Below are 17,015 nucleotides of genomic sequence, written 5' to 3'. Positions count from 1 at the left end.
GACTATTCTGAACATTGCCTGCCTTGTATCTGGACTGTCATCGAACCACTCTGCCTCTCTGCCAACCGCAAGTACCTGTTTGCTGTGTTCAGTTTGTGCATGCTCTTGTGTGGTGGCCAGGAATTATAACATTGTGTAAAAGTCCTGGGGGCAACCAAGTCCCTGTAGGCCTGCTTGCCTTATGGAAAATGGGGCTGCTATAGGTGAAGAACACAAAAACCAGCTATAGTGTCTGACCACCTTCATTAGGGGTAAGCGTGACATTCCCCCTCACATCCTGTCCTGTGGGCAACAGTTTCACCAGACAGGGTGTGAGGGAAAATCTGCAATGGGGGGCAGAGGGTCAACATTGGTAGTACTCTACTAAAGAAACACTATTTTATTTCTGTTTGTGTTGTTGTTATAGAGTTCCTCTCACTTCTTGTCTGGTAAAACAATGTAAGCAGGACATGAACTGAGATGAAATCTCCCTAACGGGGTCTTGGATAGCAGTAAAAGACAGAGGTTCTAATCTTTCCTCACTCCACCCAAACCTAAGAAAACAGTTTTGGACATACGATTTAAGCTCTTAAGACACTCTTTTGTCCAAAATGACACTTCCAGGTGCCACAAAAAGATGTTGCCGGAAGCGCCCCATCAAAATTTTGCTATGGGTCCTCATGAATTGTGGTTATAGTCCTATCAGCATCATTTTTTAACATGGTCCTTTTTTATTTTTCAATCTTGATTTATTAGAATTGTAAGGTTAAACAAACACATCCAACCCTATTCATGTTTGAGCTTCAGAATACAGTATATAGAACGCTAGTTATGCATGTAGTCTGGGAAGCTAGTATCTTGTGTGGACACCTGCATAATTTTAATACTGTGGTCTGCTTTACATTTCAAATTCTTATGAACAGCACCTGCACTTTGTGACTGATATTTTCCAGACCACAATGGCACATATCAGGTGCTGAGGTGCACAATCTTAAATCATTTTGAGAACATTTTCTACACACTGACATATTTTCCACTACCATTTTTTCTTTCAGGAATTCATTCAGGTTCACATATTGCTGCTCTTTCGGTGAATAAAAACCTCTCTTTGATGGGGAACACCACACTCTAGATTTTTGATTAGTTTCCTCTTAAAGGAAATTCCCTTCACAAAAGACAGCGTCAGTAAGATCAGAACATCTTGTATCATGTTTTTTTATCTTTCTTCTCCCTTACAGCGGGGCTGAATGTAACCTTTAACAGATAGCACTCCAAAATTGACAATTTCTAAGCCAAGGCTCTCTATTGAATCTGGTATCTACATCAATTGCATTTATATTTCATGAACAGCTCTGTCCTTGCACACGCTCAGTAAGGAATCCATAATTTTGTATTTGTAAAAATTAATTATCTGAGAATGTTTTTTTCCTTTTCTGCCAGTTGGTATATTTTCTATCAAAATGTCCTTTATATATCCTACCAGCTCAAATTGTTAAAGCAGTATTTTTACCCAGCAGTATATTGATCATTGTTTCTAATTTCCAAAGGTAGGTCTGTATGACAAGCAAACTGTCTTTTCCTGCTTTTTTATAAAGAAAACTTTATTTCTATTTGGAAAATCTGGGGATGGATGAGAAGTCCTGTTAGATTTTTTACTGCTGCCTGAGATTCGGGTAGAAAGAGTTACTCTCACTTCCTGTTCTACTGACAATGATTTTACCAGGCAGAAAGTGGGGGATAATCTGCAACAAAGAAAGCAGGTTGGCTGTATGGGGCCCCGTGGTTTCACACAGCAGCCATGTCTGTTTATGTTGCTGTTAGAGATGTCTCCTTCTTTCCTGTTCATAAAATGTGGTCAGCATGAATCTCTTTAAAGATGGCAGGGGTTCTAATCCTTCCCCACTCTTTCCAAAACTTAGAAAAGAAGTTTGGGCTTGAGAAAAACTATAAGTTAGAACTCTGAAAAAATAAATCAAAATGAGGGGGAAAAGGAAAACCCTAAACTATAAAGCTAAACTTACAAGTGACCACTGACACTTAAAAGGTGTTTAAATTGTGTTCTGTTGAGTTCCAAGCACTGCTACTGTCCAGAATGTGCAGGTTCTTACAGTAGTTCTAAACGCAGAAGTTTTGTTTACCTTTTACCTCTGCATTAAGGTTAAAAATCTTCTGCATTCAGCTCCCCCCAGTCCCCCCTATACTTACCTGAGCCTGATCCCAATCCAGACTCTCTCTGCTATCTCCCTCCTCATTGGCACAGAGACCATACTAATAGCCATTGGCTCCTGCTGCTGTCATTCACAGCCAGTGAGTAAGGTAGGTGGGTCCGAGCCACACTTGAGACACAAGTGACCCATAGGTAGTGGCTTCCTGTAGGGGCAGTCAAAAGGAGGGAGGTGCCAGAAGCGCCAGCGCAGGACCTGGGAAGAGATTTGGGGCTGCTCTGTGCAAAACCATTTCACAGAGCAGGTAAGTATGACATGACACTGGTATAATTTTTCAGAGATGTGAAGCAGCTTTCTAGTAAAAGTGATCTGAGCAGCTCTACAGCCGCCCAATCACTTTTACAGGGCTTGGAAGGGGGGCCAAGCGGTTGGGCCAACTGCCCACAGAGAGAGGGAGGGATAATCCAGTTATGGCCAGGGAAGCAGCTAATCAAAAACCAATCTGTATTTATGGGCTGCCTTGGAGAGCAGAGGAGGAATCAGGGGTTTAATAGACCCCTGATCTCTCCATACATAATACCTGTCACTCTCAAAGTTATCACAAGGAATGTTGTTAATCCCTTGTGATAGCAATAAAGTTGAAGAAAAAAATCTACTTTTTTGAACGCACAAATAGGTCTTGCATGCACAAGTAAACAGTGATTGCACCACACATGTTAGGTATCGCCACAAACGTCAGAGTTAGAGCAAAAATTCTAGCACCAATGCTGATGTGTAACTTTAAACTAGTAACCTGTAAAGGCTTTTAAATGTCGATTTTTAGATACTATAGTTTGTCAAATGTGTACAAATTTTACATGTATCTATTTTACTTTTACTAAAAAAAAACTGATTTTTACATGTGTGTGAAAAATTAAAAAATTAGCCCAGACAGTAAGTGGTTACAGCTATCAGCCCTACATATGTGCATTTCTGAGCATTTTGAAGAAGAGCATGAAATCTCTGTGAGTAATGGTATAAACTGCAGGCAGTGGTGTATTTTGGTTTTGTGCTGCCCACAACACAAAAATTGGACGCTCCCCTCCCCCGTTGAGCGAGCCTGACATTGCCTCCCCTGCAGAGAGAGAGAAAAATACACACCTTCACAGCTCTGGACATCCCTGGGAACAAGAGTCAGACTCTGCATACACCATCAAGTAGCCTGCAGCCTCTCTCGGATCCCACCTGGTCCCCAAGTGTCCCTTCTTCCAGGGAAAAAATGCCACCCTAGGCAAATGCCTTGTTTGCCTTCTGGTAACTACGCCCCTGACTACAGGACTGTCTGTTACCAGGTCGTAAGAATAAAGTTTTCCAAAACTGACCTTTCTGGTCTGCCCACCTGCCAGTTTTGCAGACTGAGCAGAAGCACCATAAAAGATTAAAGCATAACTATAATCAAATATTTAGCTGCCATTGCACAAGGCTGGCATTCCTGACTCAACGGGTCAGCATGCAGTAAGCATTGTTTTCTGACACCTGATAGTTCTGCTTTAAAAGAATAAACTTCCACTATATAATAAACCACTGGAAACCACCAATATGTACATAAAATGCATAGAAATAAATAATTTCACCACCAATTTGATATCAATATTAAAAATGACAGATCTGTCCTAATAAAACATGTCTCCTTGCTGCATTCAGGTCTATACAAAATTGCCATTGAGGATTAAAAAAACACTCAGTGGATTATACAACAAAATGGAAAACCATTGTAACAAACCAGTCTCTGTAGTCTCTAAATAGAACAATTCACCTTCACAAATATATTAGGGCTGGAGATCAATTCTTTTTGATAAAATACATTTGTACATACTGAAATCCAGAGGAGATAATTCATCACATATGCTGTGCAATGAATAAACTCCACTCACGTTTTTACATCTGCCTCCCCAAAATTTTGTAGCTTTGAATCTGTGATGATGCCACACAAGATCTGATGAACATTAAATACATATGTTCCAATATGTATTTCAAAACTATTTGCATGCTTGCACGAGTTGCTATTATTTAATTGAATCTAAACCAAGCAAGCCAGCTAGTATATGAATATATGTAACTTACAGGGTGATGATCTTATCATCAATTGGGGCAGGTGTATCGTACATGACCAATAGATCTCTGCAATCAGGTTTAATCCATTTGAGCCGCAGTTTCAGCAGGTAAGCCGGAGGGCCTTGTAGATGCCATGTGCAGGAGGAAGATGTGTAGTCAGGGCTTGAGAGGCGTACTTCTTTTCCAGAATGAACAAAGCTGTACCTATAGCAGCCTGCATAAAAAATAAATGGAAGAAAGTAGGAAAAAGGCTCAAAATTAGAGAAAAGGGAAGAAAATTATAGACTTTATAGAAATAGGAATAAAGCCAACAAAATCCAAAGGTCACTAGTTCTCCAGTAAATATAAGTTACTGGGGTAACTATTACCAAGATTTAAGTAAAGAGTAAATTGTGTTTAAGAGTGGCTATAAACGGTGAAATGTCTCATTTTCTCTCCAACAGGAGCACTCTCTATGATAAGTGAGCTAAAAAAAGAGTGCACATTCACCTCAATAATCCAACCATGCAAAACATAAATGACTGCTTAATTAATTCATCTGTACATGTGATAAATAAGTGAATTTTCACTCTTATGAGTGAAGAACTTCAGACCCTTCACCCTCGGCTCTGCTCAATAGGGATCAATATCAGATGAGCCACTACTAGGTCAGAAATATTCTGTCACATTTAATATTGAAAACTGGAAGCATGCTTGTTTGTTAGACAACTCATTTGCACCTTTAGACCTATTTTAAAAAGCCCCAGCATTTACCATAATTAGTCCACCTTGTTTCCAATTAGTCAAATCAAAACTGTACGGTACTTGGCTATCCTAGATATGATCTTATCTCCAAATATTAAAAGATAGAAACACATTTTACCAATATGGAACAAACCAGTTTGTTGCTTGCTGCTTTCAAAGAGGTTAGAATTCTTAGCTACATGCATTTGTGAGCATTGCGTGAATTTTGATCAAAGAAAACAAGCAAAGCATTTCTAAATTAAGATATTCCAATAAAGACAGCCAAAAGATTAAAGCCAATTAAACCAAATCACAGCAAAATTGCACACCTGCCAATTAACCTGTCTGTATTCTATGTTCTATTTCTTTTCGCTTATGTCTTCATTCTAGAGGAATACCTTGGATAGAAGTAGACATAAACTTTTTTTTTTTTAGCCTGTTGAATAAGTTGGGAATTCAAAATGTATAAAGATGTGAATCTGAGAAAATACACATTTCTCAAGCGGTCTTGAAGTCTGCTAGGTAACATGTTTTGTAGTCACAGCATATAAATTATACAACCAGAAGAAAAACACTGGTTTGTGGTTCATATGAACATAAGGGAAAATGAGAACCTTAGATAAGTTAACAATAAGATACCAAGGTTAGTAACCAAAAAGATCACAAGAAAAAAAGCCCCGTCTGATGATACTAAATGATTGAAAACAGAACATTTAAGTACAATAAAAGTAAAAGTTAGTATAGCATTGATTTTTTATACTTTTCTGTTAGGCTTATTTTCCTTCTCAGACAATTCATTGCCAGTTAATGAACTGAAGCATGATTTATAAGAAACTAATGTTGTGGATTGTCCTACCAGTACTAGAGGAAAACAGCTGCATGTTCTGTAAGCTGGCCTCTGAAAACACAATTCAAAACAAGTTAGAAGAAGAAAAATCTTTAAAACTCAGGTGGACAGGGAATATAAAATGGGAAGCATACTGAGTAACAACATTTTTCAGTTTGCTAGGGAGGATAAAATTCAAGAGTTTGTGCAGTAATCTTTGCTTAGTACATGTATGTAGATGCTATGTTTACCCTCTACTCCTAGGACAGTGCAAACTTACCTTCTTAGTGCTTACCACAGGCAGGCCCACCAACCTTCCTCCCTCGGAAAAACTGCAAAGACAGTCGTACTGGGTATACACATGCCGCCGTCATGATGCTTCATGTCTTGGCAAAAATGAATCCCCCTGTCATGTTTGGCAAGCAATACAGACACCAAACGCAACTGATTCAAGTACAGTAAATGGAGCCATGGCACAACCATCAGCCAAATGCTAGGCTTGTGAGTGTTGTGTGGCATCCCCATTGAAAAAGCCTATCCAGCTGTCAGTCAAAAAAGAAGGCATTCAGAAAGAGGCAGTGTTGCCTCAGGAATGCCTGGCAGCTGTCCTCTTGTTGCTCTATGAAAAGTAATTTGCTACGGATATAAGTTCAGTATGAAGCTGTAATATTTAAATAATGTTGTAAAGTTATGAAGTTAAAATGTTTCTAAAGCCAACACTTTTACCTCTATCATCCATTGAGGGGCACAACCTGGTAGCAAGAAGGTTTTACTTGTCTGCCACCAAACAGAATGATGATCGTGCTGCGGTTTCAGATAAACCTTCTTATCTAGACCTAATTTGCAGTATATGCAAGAGTATATGCAAGGTTATTCTTGGCACCCAAAATGATTGTGTACTTCGTACAAATTTCATTTGGAACTGCTTTTTTGGCAGCTATTTCTGAGCACACCCTCCCATCTGCAGGTGCTAATTCTTCTTACTATCTTAAAAGTGGAGGAATTTGCTTCTGTTTTGCAAGGTTTTATGGCTCTGTTTGTGAGACTTATTGCTCCTCCCAATCGCAGGGGATTAAAAATGCTCACTGTCACATTCTCAGGAAGATTCTAATGCAAGGATGCCTAACATTTCTGAATATGTCAAGTATCCTGCAGAAGACTCATTTCTGGACACTAAAGGATTGATTTACTAAAACTGAAGAGTGCAAAATCTGGTGCAGCTGTGCATGGGAGCCAATCAGCTTCAAACCTCTAACTTCTTGCTCAATTAAGCTTTGACAAAATAACGTAGACGTTGAATATTTTCTATGCACAGCAGCACCAGGTTTAGCATGTTCCAGTTTTAATAAACCAACCCCTAAGTCTCTGCTTTCCCTAGGGGAGGAAGCAACCCCACAGTTGACAAACCTGTGCCTCGTCCTCAGGAAGCCCTAACCAGTCATACTAAAGTTGCTTCATCCTTTAAGGATCCTGCTGGCAAGGAGTTGGAAGCAATTTCTTGATTCATATACTCCATGGTGGGATTTGCCCTTCAACTCATATGCAACTCTGCACTTGTTTCTTAGACTTTAGGTGACTGATCTAAATTGTTAAATAGAATTGATTAATTGTATTGACCAAATACCATTGTGTTTTTTTTTTTATTATTTAAATGTTTATTAATTATTCAGATAAACAAGTTATACAAACATTCTCATTAAAACCTTAGCATATTATCAAAACATGTATCATTTCATCCCTTTCCCCCCGTCCCCCTACCTATATACCACCCATCCCCCATCCAATCCCTAACCCCTTGTGCTCTGTATTTTCCTGTTCATTTCTGGAGATTGTAATACCTATAAAAGAAGAACAAAATATATGTCCATATTACATGTTAATCCCCCATAACCTTTAAGGCAAGCCTTGACTTTTGAATTCCTCCCATTTGTTCCATCTTGTATGGTGACTCTCCATCTTATCTTCATTCAAATGATAAAGTTCTTCCAATTTACATATTTTATCCACCCTATCCACCCAGTCTTTTATTTTCGGCACCTCCTGTCTCCTCCAATACTTGGGTATCAGTCCCTTTGCCTCATTCAAATAGTACAATAAACCAGATTCTTTGTATTTTTTAACTGAAAGCTTAGTACTATGAAAAAGGCAAATCTCTGGGTCTATTAGAATATCAACCTCTGTAATTTTCTGAATCAAGCTTACTATTTTCCCCTAATACTCTTGTATTTTAGAACACTCCCACCATATGTGATACATTGTGCCTCTACCTCCACATCCACGCCAACATAAAGATGAATTATCTCCACTCAATCTGTGTGCCACACTCGGTGCGATATACCAACTTGCCAAACACTTATAATTAATTTCTACCTCCTGCATTTTTATATTTCTGTGGATTATTCTATACATTTTACTGTGTTTTTCCGCATCTATTGTTACTCCTATTTCTCTTTCCCATTTTTCTATATATGGAGGACTTATATCTGTGTTTATTTCAGTGAGAATCTTATATATTTTAGAGGTTCCGTGTTTCCCATCTCCCCTTGTACCTAATAAGTGCTCAAAAGTATTCCAATCCCCTCTTATTCTTAAAGGCTTTGGAAGCTTCCCTATAAAGTGTTTCAATTGAAAATAATGCCACTCATCCATTCTCGTAAAAACTTCTTTTTTTTTCCAATTCCTTAAGTGATTCTATTCCTCCCCCCCCCCACCATTATATCCCTTAATTATGAATCTTCCTTCTTAATCCACTTCCCTGTAATACCTTCTTTACCCAGGGGGAAAAACTCTGTGGACTTTAAGGGCATTAACAATGAATGAAATTCCCATCCCATCTGTTTGTGTAAAACATCCCAAACTCTTAAAACATTAAATGTGAACAAACTTGTACTGTCTGCTAATCCTCTGTATTGTGGAGGCAACCATACAATTCCACTTAATTTAGTATTACTTAGTATATTTTCTATTTTAACCGAGCTTTTCCCCTCTGCATTATATGTCCAGTCAAAAATTCTCGCCATTATTACTGAGTTATAATATCTTTTTAAATCTGGGACTACCAATCCTCCTTTCTCTTTATTTCTACATAAAATTTCCTGGCTTATTCTCGGTTTTTTATTCCTCCAAATAAATCTTATTAACATTTTTTTAATTGATCTAAAGTATACTTCTGGTAGTTTAACTGGTATCATTTGAAATTTATATAATATTTTTGGAACAATCACCATTTTTATCAAATGTATACAACCTATCCATGACGGGATTCCCCCTCCTAATTTCCTTAGTTCATCCCTGATATCATTTAACAATGGGATATAATTCAATTTATACAAGTTGTTGGAGGATACAGTTAATTTTATTCCTAGATATTTCAATTCTTTTTCTCTCCAAACAAAGGGAAATTCCTCCTGTAGCCTATTTTTCTCTCTATGTGGAAGATGTATGTTTAAAATTTCTGTTTTTGTTGGGTTAATTTTTAAATTTGATATCTCCCCATATTCTTTCATTGATTTAATTAAATTTGGCAATGTTATCCTTGGATTTCCCACATAGAACAGCATGTCATCTGCATAAGCTGCCACCTTATGCTCCGTATCTCCTATATAAATTCCTTTTATATCTATATTATTCCTTATTGTAGCCAAAAGAGATTCTAATGATAAAACCTATAGCAATGGAGACAAAGGACATCCCTGTCTAGTTCCGTTCTGCATCCCAAAATACTCTTTAAATTCCCCATTAACCATGATTGCTGCAGAGGGTTGACTATATCATTTCCTTATCCACTCTCTCATTCTATGTCCCATCTCCAATACTTCCAATGTATCCAACATATATCCCCAATCTACTCTATCAAATGCCTTTTCAGCATCGATAGAGAGTACCACCACAGGGATTTTTTCTTTCCTACTTTTTTGTATGAGAAACAGAGATCTCAGTCCGTTATCTCTACCCTCTCTCCCTGGGACAAAGCCTACTTGGTCTATGTGTATCCATTCCGACATTAGGTCTTTCAGCCTGTTTGCCAGAATGTTTGCATATAGTTTGGTATCTGTGTTTAACAAGAAAATTGGTCTGTAACTTGAACAGTGAGTATCATCATTTCCTTCCTTATGTATGAGAACTACATGGGCTTGTAGGGATTCCCTCCTCATTTCCATCTCTCCTCCCAATGCATTCACATATATCCTCAGTTTAGGTACTAATAATTCTTTATATTTTTTATAATATCTCACTGTGTATCCATCAGGTCCTGGACTTTTCCCAGCTATAGTGTTCTTTAATGCCAAGTGTATTTCCTCCTGCGTTATTGCTGATTCTAGGAATTTTAATTGCTCCTCACTTAATTTTGGTAATCCTGCCTTTTTTAAGTATGTCTGTCTTTTTTCTATTTTTCCTACTTCATATTTACTTATGGAGCTGTGGGGGATAATATTATATAGCTTATTATATTATTCTTTAAACACTTTAGCTATATCTTTAGTTGAATACATTAAATCTCCATTGTGGTCACTTATTTTCTCTATATAGTTCCTAGATTTTTTTTTCTCTGAACCCTCATTAAATACTTTCCTGGCTTATCTCCCCATCAGTATCTCTCACTTACTTTATTGAACACTCTTCTCTTATCTTCTTCCAGAAATTTATTTCATTCTTTTTTATTTATTACCCTCTGCATAATCTCTTTTGTTACTTTATGTTTATGTATCTGCTCTAACTCACAGAGTTCACTAAGTAGCGTCTTTATTTTTTCTCTTCTTTCCCTCATCTTTTTTGCTCCAATCGCTATCAGGATTCCTCTAATATAGGCCTTATGAGCCTCCCACACTGTTGCTATGGACACTTCCCCAGAATAATTTTCCTCAAAAAAATGCTCTATTTCTTTTTTAAATCTTTGATCCACCTCTGAATCCTGGAGAAGTGTCTCATTTAACCTTCATAATTTCCCCCCGATCATTTCTCCATAATAATTGCATTGTGACAGGGGCATGGTCCAATATTGACATCACTTCTATTTTCACTTTGACCAGAGACTCGATAAGTCGATGGTCCAGCAATATATGATCCAGTCTTGAATACATCTCATGTGCATGAGAATAAAATGTATAGTCTCATTGTGTTGACATGCAGCTAAATACAAGCCATGGTATATCTTGGCTGTCCCTATCTTCTGTTCAGTTTTTCAGGGCAATCTGGCTTAAGCACTGGTTGGTACAGTAACACTGTAAGAAGGTTTTGTTATATCTAACCTTCATAGGAAACCAAATACCTTTTAATGGCTTTACAAAATGTGTTAAAACTATTTCAGTTTGAATTGTTTCTGGCACTAATCTTCCTAATTAAATCCATTAGGAAAACATTCCTCAAGCTAACAGCCTTAAAGTGACTATTAAGCTTTTTTTTAAATGAAAATAACAAACATGTCATACTTGCTCTGTGCAATGGTTTTGCACAGAGCAGACCTGGTCCTCCTCTTTTAGGGGTCTCCTGCCATCTCTCTGGGCTCCACCCCCTGCCAAATGATCCCAGAGCAAGCCGTTTGCTTTGGGGGCACTTGCAAGTGCTCGCTCCAGAGCCCTGCTCTACATGTCCATAAGAAACACTGAACTAGGCTTCGACCCACTCTTTGTCACTGGCTCTGAATGACAGCAGCAGGAACCTATGGATCCTACTGCTGTATCTGAGCCAATGAGGAACAAGTGAGCTGAGAGAGCCGTGTACATCGCTGGATAGAGGTTGGACTCAGGTATGTAAAGGCAAAAGGTAAAAAAACCTTCTGCCTTTACAACCACTTTAATAGCATTGTAAACCTCTGTTAGCAGAGGCATTATAGCATGTCATAAATATTTTATCAAGCAGTGGAAAGTAGGTCACACTCCTGTCTATTTATTTCACACTGCAGAACCAAAATCCTATCATGTTTCACAAATCCTGATCTGATGAATTTATGGTAATAACAAGCATCCACCTGACTGTAGATGAAGATTGCTATCATTTTAAGAGTAAATATCTCTATAGTATGAGGTGCAGGAGGCAGATTAGAAAATTCCATGCTCCACAATAATATATAAGTTATTAGGCATGTACCATGTGATCAAAGGAAAATATTGATACAATTAGAAAACTAACATTGTGGGATGGTCTTATTGAATATTCTATACACTTTAATCCTCCTACACCACACTCCTCAGACTCATTGATTGGTCCTGTTATTTCTGCTAATGCCCTCATCAGGGGCAAGAATTTACAGTGAGTACATGTTTATTTTGAATGGTAAGTGATTAGAACCACTACTGTTTTTGTCTGTGTCCCTATTAGAAAAAATCCCTGTTTTTTGTCCTGGTGACCCTTGTAATTGGTACTGAAAGTCATAGAAATGCCTAAAATCTGAGTTTTCATGAGAACATGAATAGAAGGGATTTTATTTCCACTGGGCACATTTGCAGTGGGAGTGAAATTTGACTAAATAGTGTGGAAAAATAGTCAGGTCATACAGGTCATACAGGTCACACAGAATACCTATTCAAATGCAAAAAATGTACGTACATAATTCACATCACCTTACACAAATCTAAATTAATTGCAAATGGTCCATGGCAGATTCCAATGTTTTATTCAATGGGAATTATGTTACAAAATAAAAGGACTGAGAAGGTTGTATGCAATATCATCTTGCAGAAATGGCTTAAAGATGCTAATAGGCAAAATAACTAAAAGAATCTTTATTTATACAGACTGCAATTTTTCCTGCATTACACCATTGCAGATTAAAAATATCAGCTGTGTGAAGCTTGAAGTACTCAGGATATATATACTAGGTGTGTCCAGAAAGTAATGAGAATTATATTTAAAAAACTATTTTATTGAAAAATTTTACATTTTATGAATATTGAATATTGACTCCTTCAAAGAATGCACCTTGTGAGTGTACACAACGCTCCCAGCCATTGTTCCATTCTTCATAGTATCGCTGGAGGTCTTCAAGTGGGATGGTGTCTAAAGCCTGCATAGTGGCTCTTTGGACGTTATCCACACTACCAAAATGGTGTCCTATCAAACCCTTCTTCATTTTCTGATAGCGAACCGTTGGTCAGGACAGACCTCAGACTGCATCCACATTCTGTTCCGTCATTGATGAAGAGGGGCGTCCTGATCGTTGTTCATCTTCAACACCTTCTGGTCCTTCCTTGAAGGCCTTGCACCATCGGTACACTCGTGCAAATGATAGTGCAGCTTTACGCACCGTTTACAAAGTTTTTGATTCACTTTTACCCAATTTTACATAACATTTTATTGCGTACCACTGTTCCAAACTCACTTGAATTTTTCTTAATATAAGGCACTCGAACAAGGTGTCACAAAAAAATGTCTTGACTCTGACAGGGATGAAATTCAATTGCTTAGTGTTGTAACATGTACCTGGCACCCCACCTCAAGTGATCTTGGACATCTTCTCCCTTCACAGAGCCCTTCCTGAGCATAGGAACTTCATTCGCATTACTTTCTAGACACACTTCTATACTCTCATATATTGATGTTGGATACACCATGGAAGACCTATGTCTATCCAAGGGTGAATACTATTTAATAATCAGGTTAATCTGAACTAACATCAATATTGCAGAGTGGCTTTGAATAGAATGCATACTGGATATACTGTATATAGTACTTATATGAATATTCCTATATTTTTGTTGGAATGTTGAGAGCAATATTAAAAAGCAATTTTTACATGTTTTCTTTTTCCATGATTAATATATGCCTTGCACTGAGCTGTGTGGTGATTAAAAAGTGGTTTATATGAAAGTTATATAGATCTATATTTTTTTTTAGAAAATTGATTGGAAGATGTGACCAAAAACAAATGATGGAGTCCTTCTTTATGCATATTTACTGGTTCCCACTTTATGGAGTCTGGTGGTACATTTGTTCCATAAATAATAGCTTGAATATATTTTTATATTCTTGGCACAATTTATTAAATAAATAGTTCACACTTGCTGCTACTGTTCCTAGAAGTATACTTATTGCTGCATTTTGAGCCCATCAAAGCTGCAACTTTTTCAAAACCCAAAGAAAAACATTCTTTTCCCTGCAATCGTAACACATAAGGGCTTCCAAGGCTACTGCTGGTTTTTATGTTTCCCTCAGACTGAGTCACAATTTTTGAATATTTCAGCCCAGTCATCTTATAAGGCAGGGCTGCCAGGAATTTCAAACCATTCTGTATATTTATATAATTTTCTGCTCTATAACATACACTTTTTGAAAACTAGTTTGGATTCAAATTGATATCATGGTTCTGGTTCTGGGTGTTCTGGTTTGTAAATTCTGAATTTCAGTGGCTTGTGCATTTTTTTAAAATTTGGCTGATACACAAGAGATCAACATTTTACATATATCTACTTATCATATGCATTTTTGTTTTTATGGGGTGTGGCAGACTTCAAGCAAGAACAGAAGATTGCTGACACAATGATGATTGTTGCATACATGCCTGCAGAGACCAAAGGGGTCATCATGGTGCTCCTCAATATGCCAGGAAATTTGCTAGGAAATTATGTTTTGTATTACATACTGTACTGAGGGTTGAATACAATGTAATATTATATGACTGCAGAGCATCAATTAGAAAGCTTAAATAATAACAATTTCCTATACTAGGACACATTTAAATACATGAAAAGAAAAGACAACATCCCTTTAGCTTAGCTTAGGGTTGTAGCGGAGTGCCTGCTAACTCAAGAAGCTGACAACTCCTTGGGTTACTAGACACATCCAGGGAAGATTAATTTTCCTCCCTGATTCCTTCTCTCAGCGGCTCAGAAAAGTTAAACAGAGCAGAGGTAGCTAGAGAAATGATCTGCAGTCTGGTGAGTGACCCTCCACTGTCAGAACCGGTGTGCAGTCAACCGGGCCAGAGCCTAATAACACACATCTGGGCAGGGCTTACCTGTGGCTATGATAATGCTTGGAAACTTTTGAAAATCTGAATTCCTGAGAATGGAGGGGGCAGGACTAATACTAGATAGCATAGCATGCCACAGCAAATGTTGGGTGTAGCAAATGTGCTCTAACACTGACTGGGGCTTTAAACTTGAGCCTATGTGAAGAAGTCAGAGGTATGTAAAGTATACAGTGCAGGGGTTTGGGTTGGGTAATGTACATAGCGCAAGGGTCTGGAGTAAGTAATCTACAAAGTGCAGGGATCTGGGGTGAGTAATGTACATAGTGCAGGGTCTTGGCTGGGTAATGTACACAGTACAGGGGTCCTGGGTGGGTACCGTTCATAGTGTAGGGTTCTGAGGAGGGTAATGTACATAGTGCAGTGGTCTGGGGTGGATAATGTATATAGTGCCGCGTTATGTGTTGGTTAACATGCATAGTGGAACACATTGCTAGGCCGCCACATAGCAGGGGCTATATATCCCCTCTCTTGCAAAAATGGCTGCCCAAATCTTGAGAGAACTCTGTGTCCAATCAGAGACGGGTTCCCCAAAGATGGTGCTCAGGATATATGGCAAAGGACACAATGGTGCCATGCGTGACTCTCCCCAAGAATACAGAACAAAAGGGAGGTACTTATCTTGAGTATAATTCCAATTTAAGAACTAAGAAAAACTGAGGACAATCTAGTGGCAGAAAGTGAGAACTACACCAAAAATCTCATTACAGGGGAAATAATGTCAGACTAACACATCACTACATGCAGCTTCTCCAAAAGACCCAGCCGCTGTGGGGACCCCTTCCCCGATAGCTTCCAGACTACTCCCGTTCCAGTGGGGTGATGTTTCCTGCTTTGGACCCTAGATCACTACAGCTTTTCACCTGCATTACCAGAGCTACTTTGTACTTTATTGTGAAGGATGCTGTCTTTAGGTATAAATCGCAAGTAGCTGTATTCTGTACTATTTGACAGAAGTCAGAGTCATTATCAGCTTGACTCTCTGTTAAGTGGTATAGTGACTTTGCCATACAGCCACATGTTACCCTGACGGAGTCACAGTAACTTTGCAATAAAGAGTACGTCTTTGTTATGCTTTCATATGTTTTTGCAGTGTATGCATACTTGTACCACCCTGAGCCTTTTACATTATTGCTTCTAAATTTGCACCCATTTGGTAAACTGCAAGTTACAGTTATTTATTTATGTTGTGATCATTGGGCCAATCACCCATTCTATCAAAAGGCAATTCCACCTATACATAGCATCTTATATTTAGTAGATGCTGGTTCCTTACATGACTCCAGGGCTATGTGATGAAGTTACCTGGCCAACATTATCTGTTCAGACATCTATACTGAGCTCCCTAGTGACATACTATCATGGTGATGCCATACTCTTAGTTGGATTTTATATTTACTTTGTATTTTTATTAAATAAAAGCAGATGGCAGGATGGAAGATCACCAAGGTTCATAATAACATTCCAAACTCCATGGTGGTGCTACAAAACAAGGAAATACAACAAGCTTATTTTGTTGCTAAAGTCCCAAAAATAGATAATAAACCCAATGGGTGACTTGGTTCGTCTGGATTGACCTATTACTGTAATATCAGTATTGTGTGGACTGACTCAGTGGGGGTTATTTACTATTTTCAAAATCTGGTGCAACTCTGCATAGAAACCAATCACCTTCCAAGTTTTATTGCTAAAGCCTAATTAAACAAGCTGAAGTCAGGAGCTGATTGGCTACCATGCACAGCTGCACCAGATTCTTAGTGCACACGTTTTAGTAAATCTCCCCCAATGTGTTATTACAGAAATAACAGCTTTCAAATCAGTGGAACAAAAATTTCATTGGGTGCTGCTAAAAATAAAAAATAAAATATACAAATGTCTTCCACCACTTAAACGTGAAAAGTTATTATATTTATTTTAATATTTGAGGTATCATTGGATGGATTAATAAAGAATTCTGAGGTCATTTGGCCCAATTTATCAGGCCAACAGGCATCCTATATCACCAGAGAACATATACATTTGTTGACATTAACAGGAAAAGATTATAAAATGTGAGATAAATGCTGTAGATCTGTAGGCTTATTGGCTACATGGGCCCTATTTACTGGTAAGTTATGTTTAAAGTTAACTGGTCAGCCATTTTAAATGTATAAATGATCTTCTCACAGGCTGCTGTTACCTTTCTTGGCCAGAAAAGTATTGCTTATGCTTCCCTTTTGGTTTTACTTCATTACTGGGGGGTTTGACTCCTGACTGTGAGGCT

General features: G+C 38.0%; 1 protein-coding gene across 2 annotated transcripts in view; it reads right to left on the bottom strand.

Annotated features, from left to right (window-relative positions):
* TMPRSS6 (transmembrane serine protease 6) overlaps window positions 1–17,015 on the bottom strand; it is a 182,325-nt gene that overhangs the window by 125,788 nt on the left and 39,522 nt on the right. Inside the window, exons 6-7 of one of the 2 annotated variants that reach the window (XM_089681942.1) lie at window positions 5,818–5,859; window positions 4,248–4,452 (exon numbers count right to left, since the gene is read on the bottom strand). In XM_089681942.1, the coding sequence (XP_089538068.1) occupies window positions 4,248–4,452; window positions 5,818–5,859 (247 nt within the window). The remainder of the gene's footprint in view (window positions 1–4,247; window positions 4,453–5,817; window positions 5,860–17,015) is intronic. The other variant, XM_089681943.1, reaches the window with a different exon arrangement.

This window comes from Staurois parvus, unplaced genomic scaffold (assembly GCF_062004578.1).
Source record: "Staurois parvus isolate SC_StPar_1 unplaced genomic scaffold, SC_StPar_1.0 ptg000282l, whole genome shotgun sequence".
Lineage (NCBI taxonomy): Eukaryota > Metazoa > Chordata > Amphibia > Anura > Ranidae > Staurois > Staurois parvus.
Note: the sequence above shows the minus strand (reverse complement) of the source record. Positions and strands in the feature narration are given on the sequence as shown.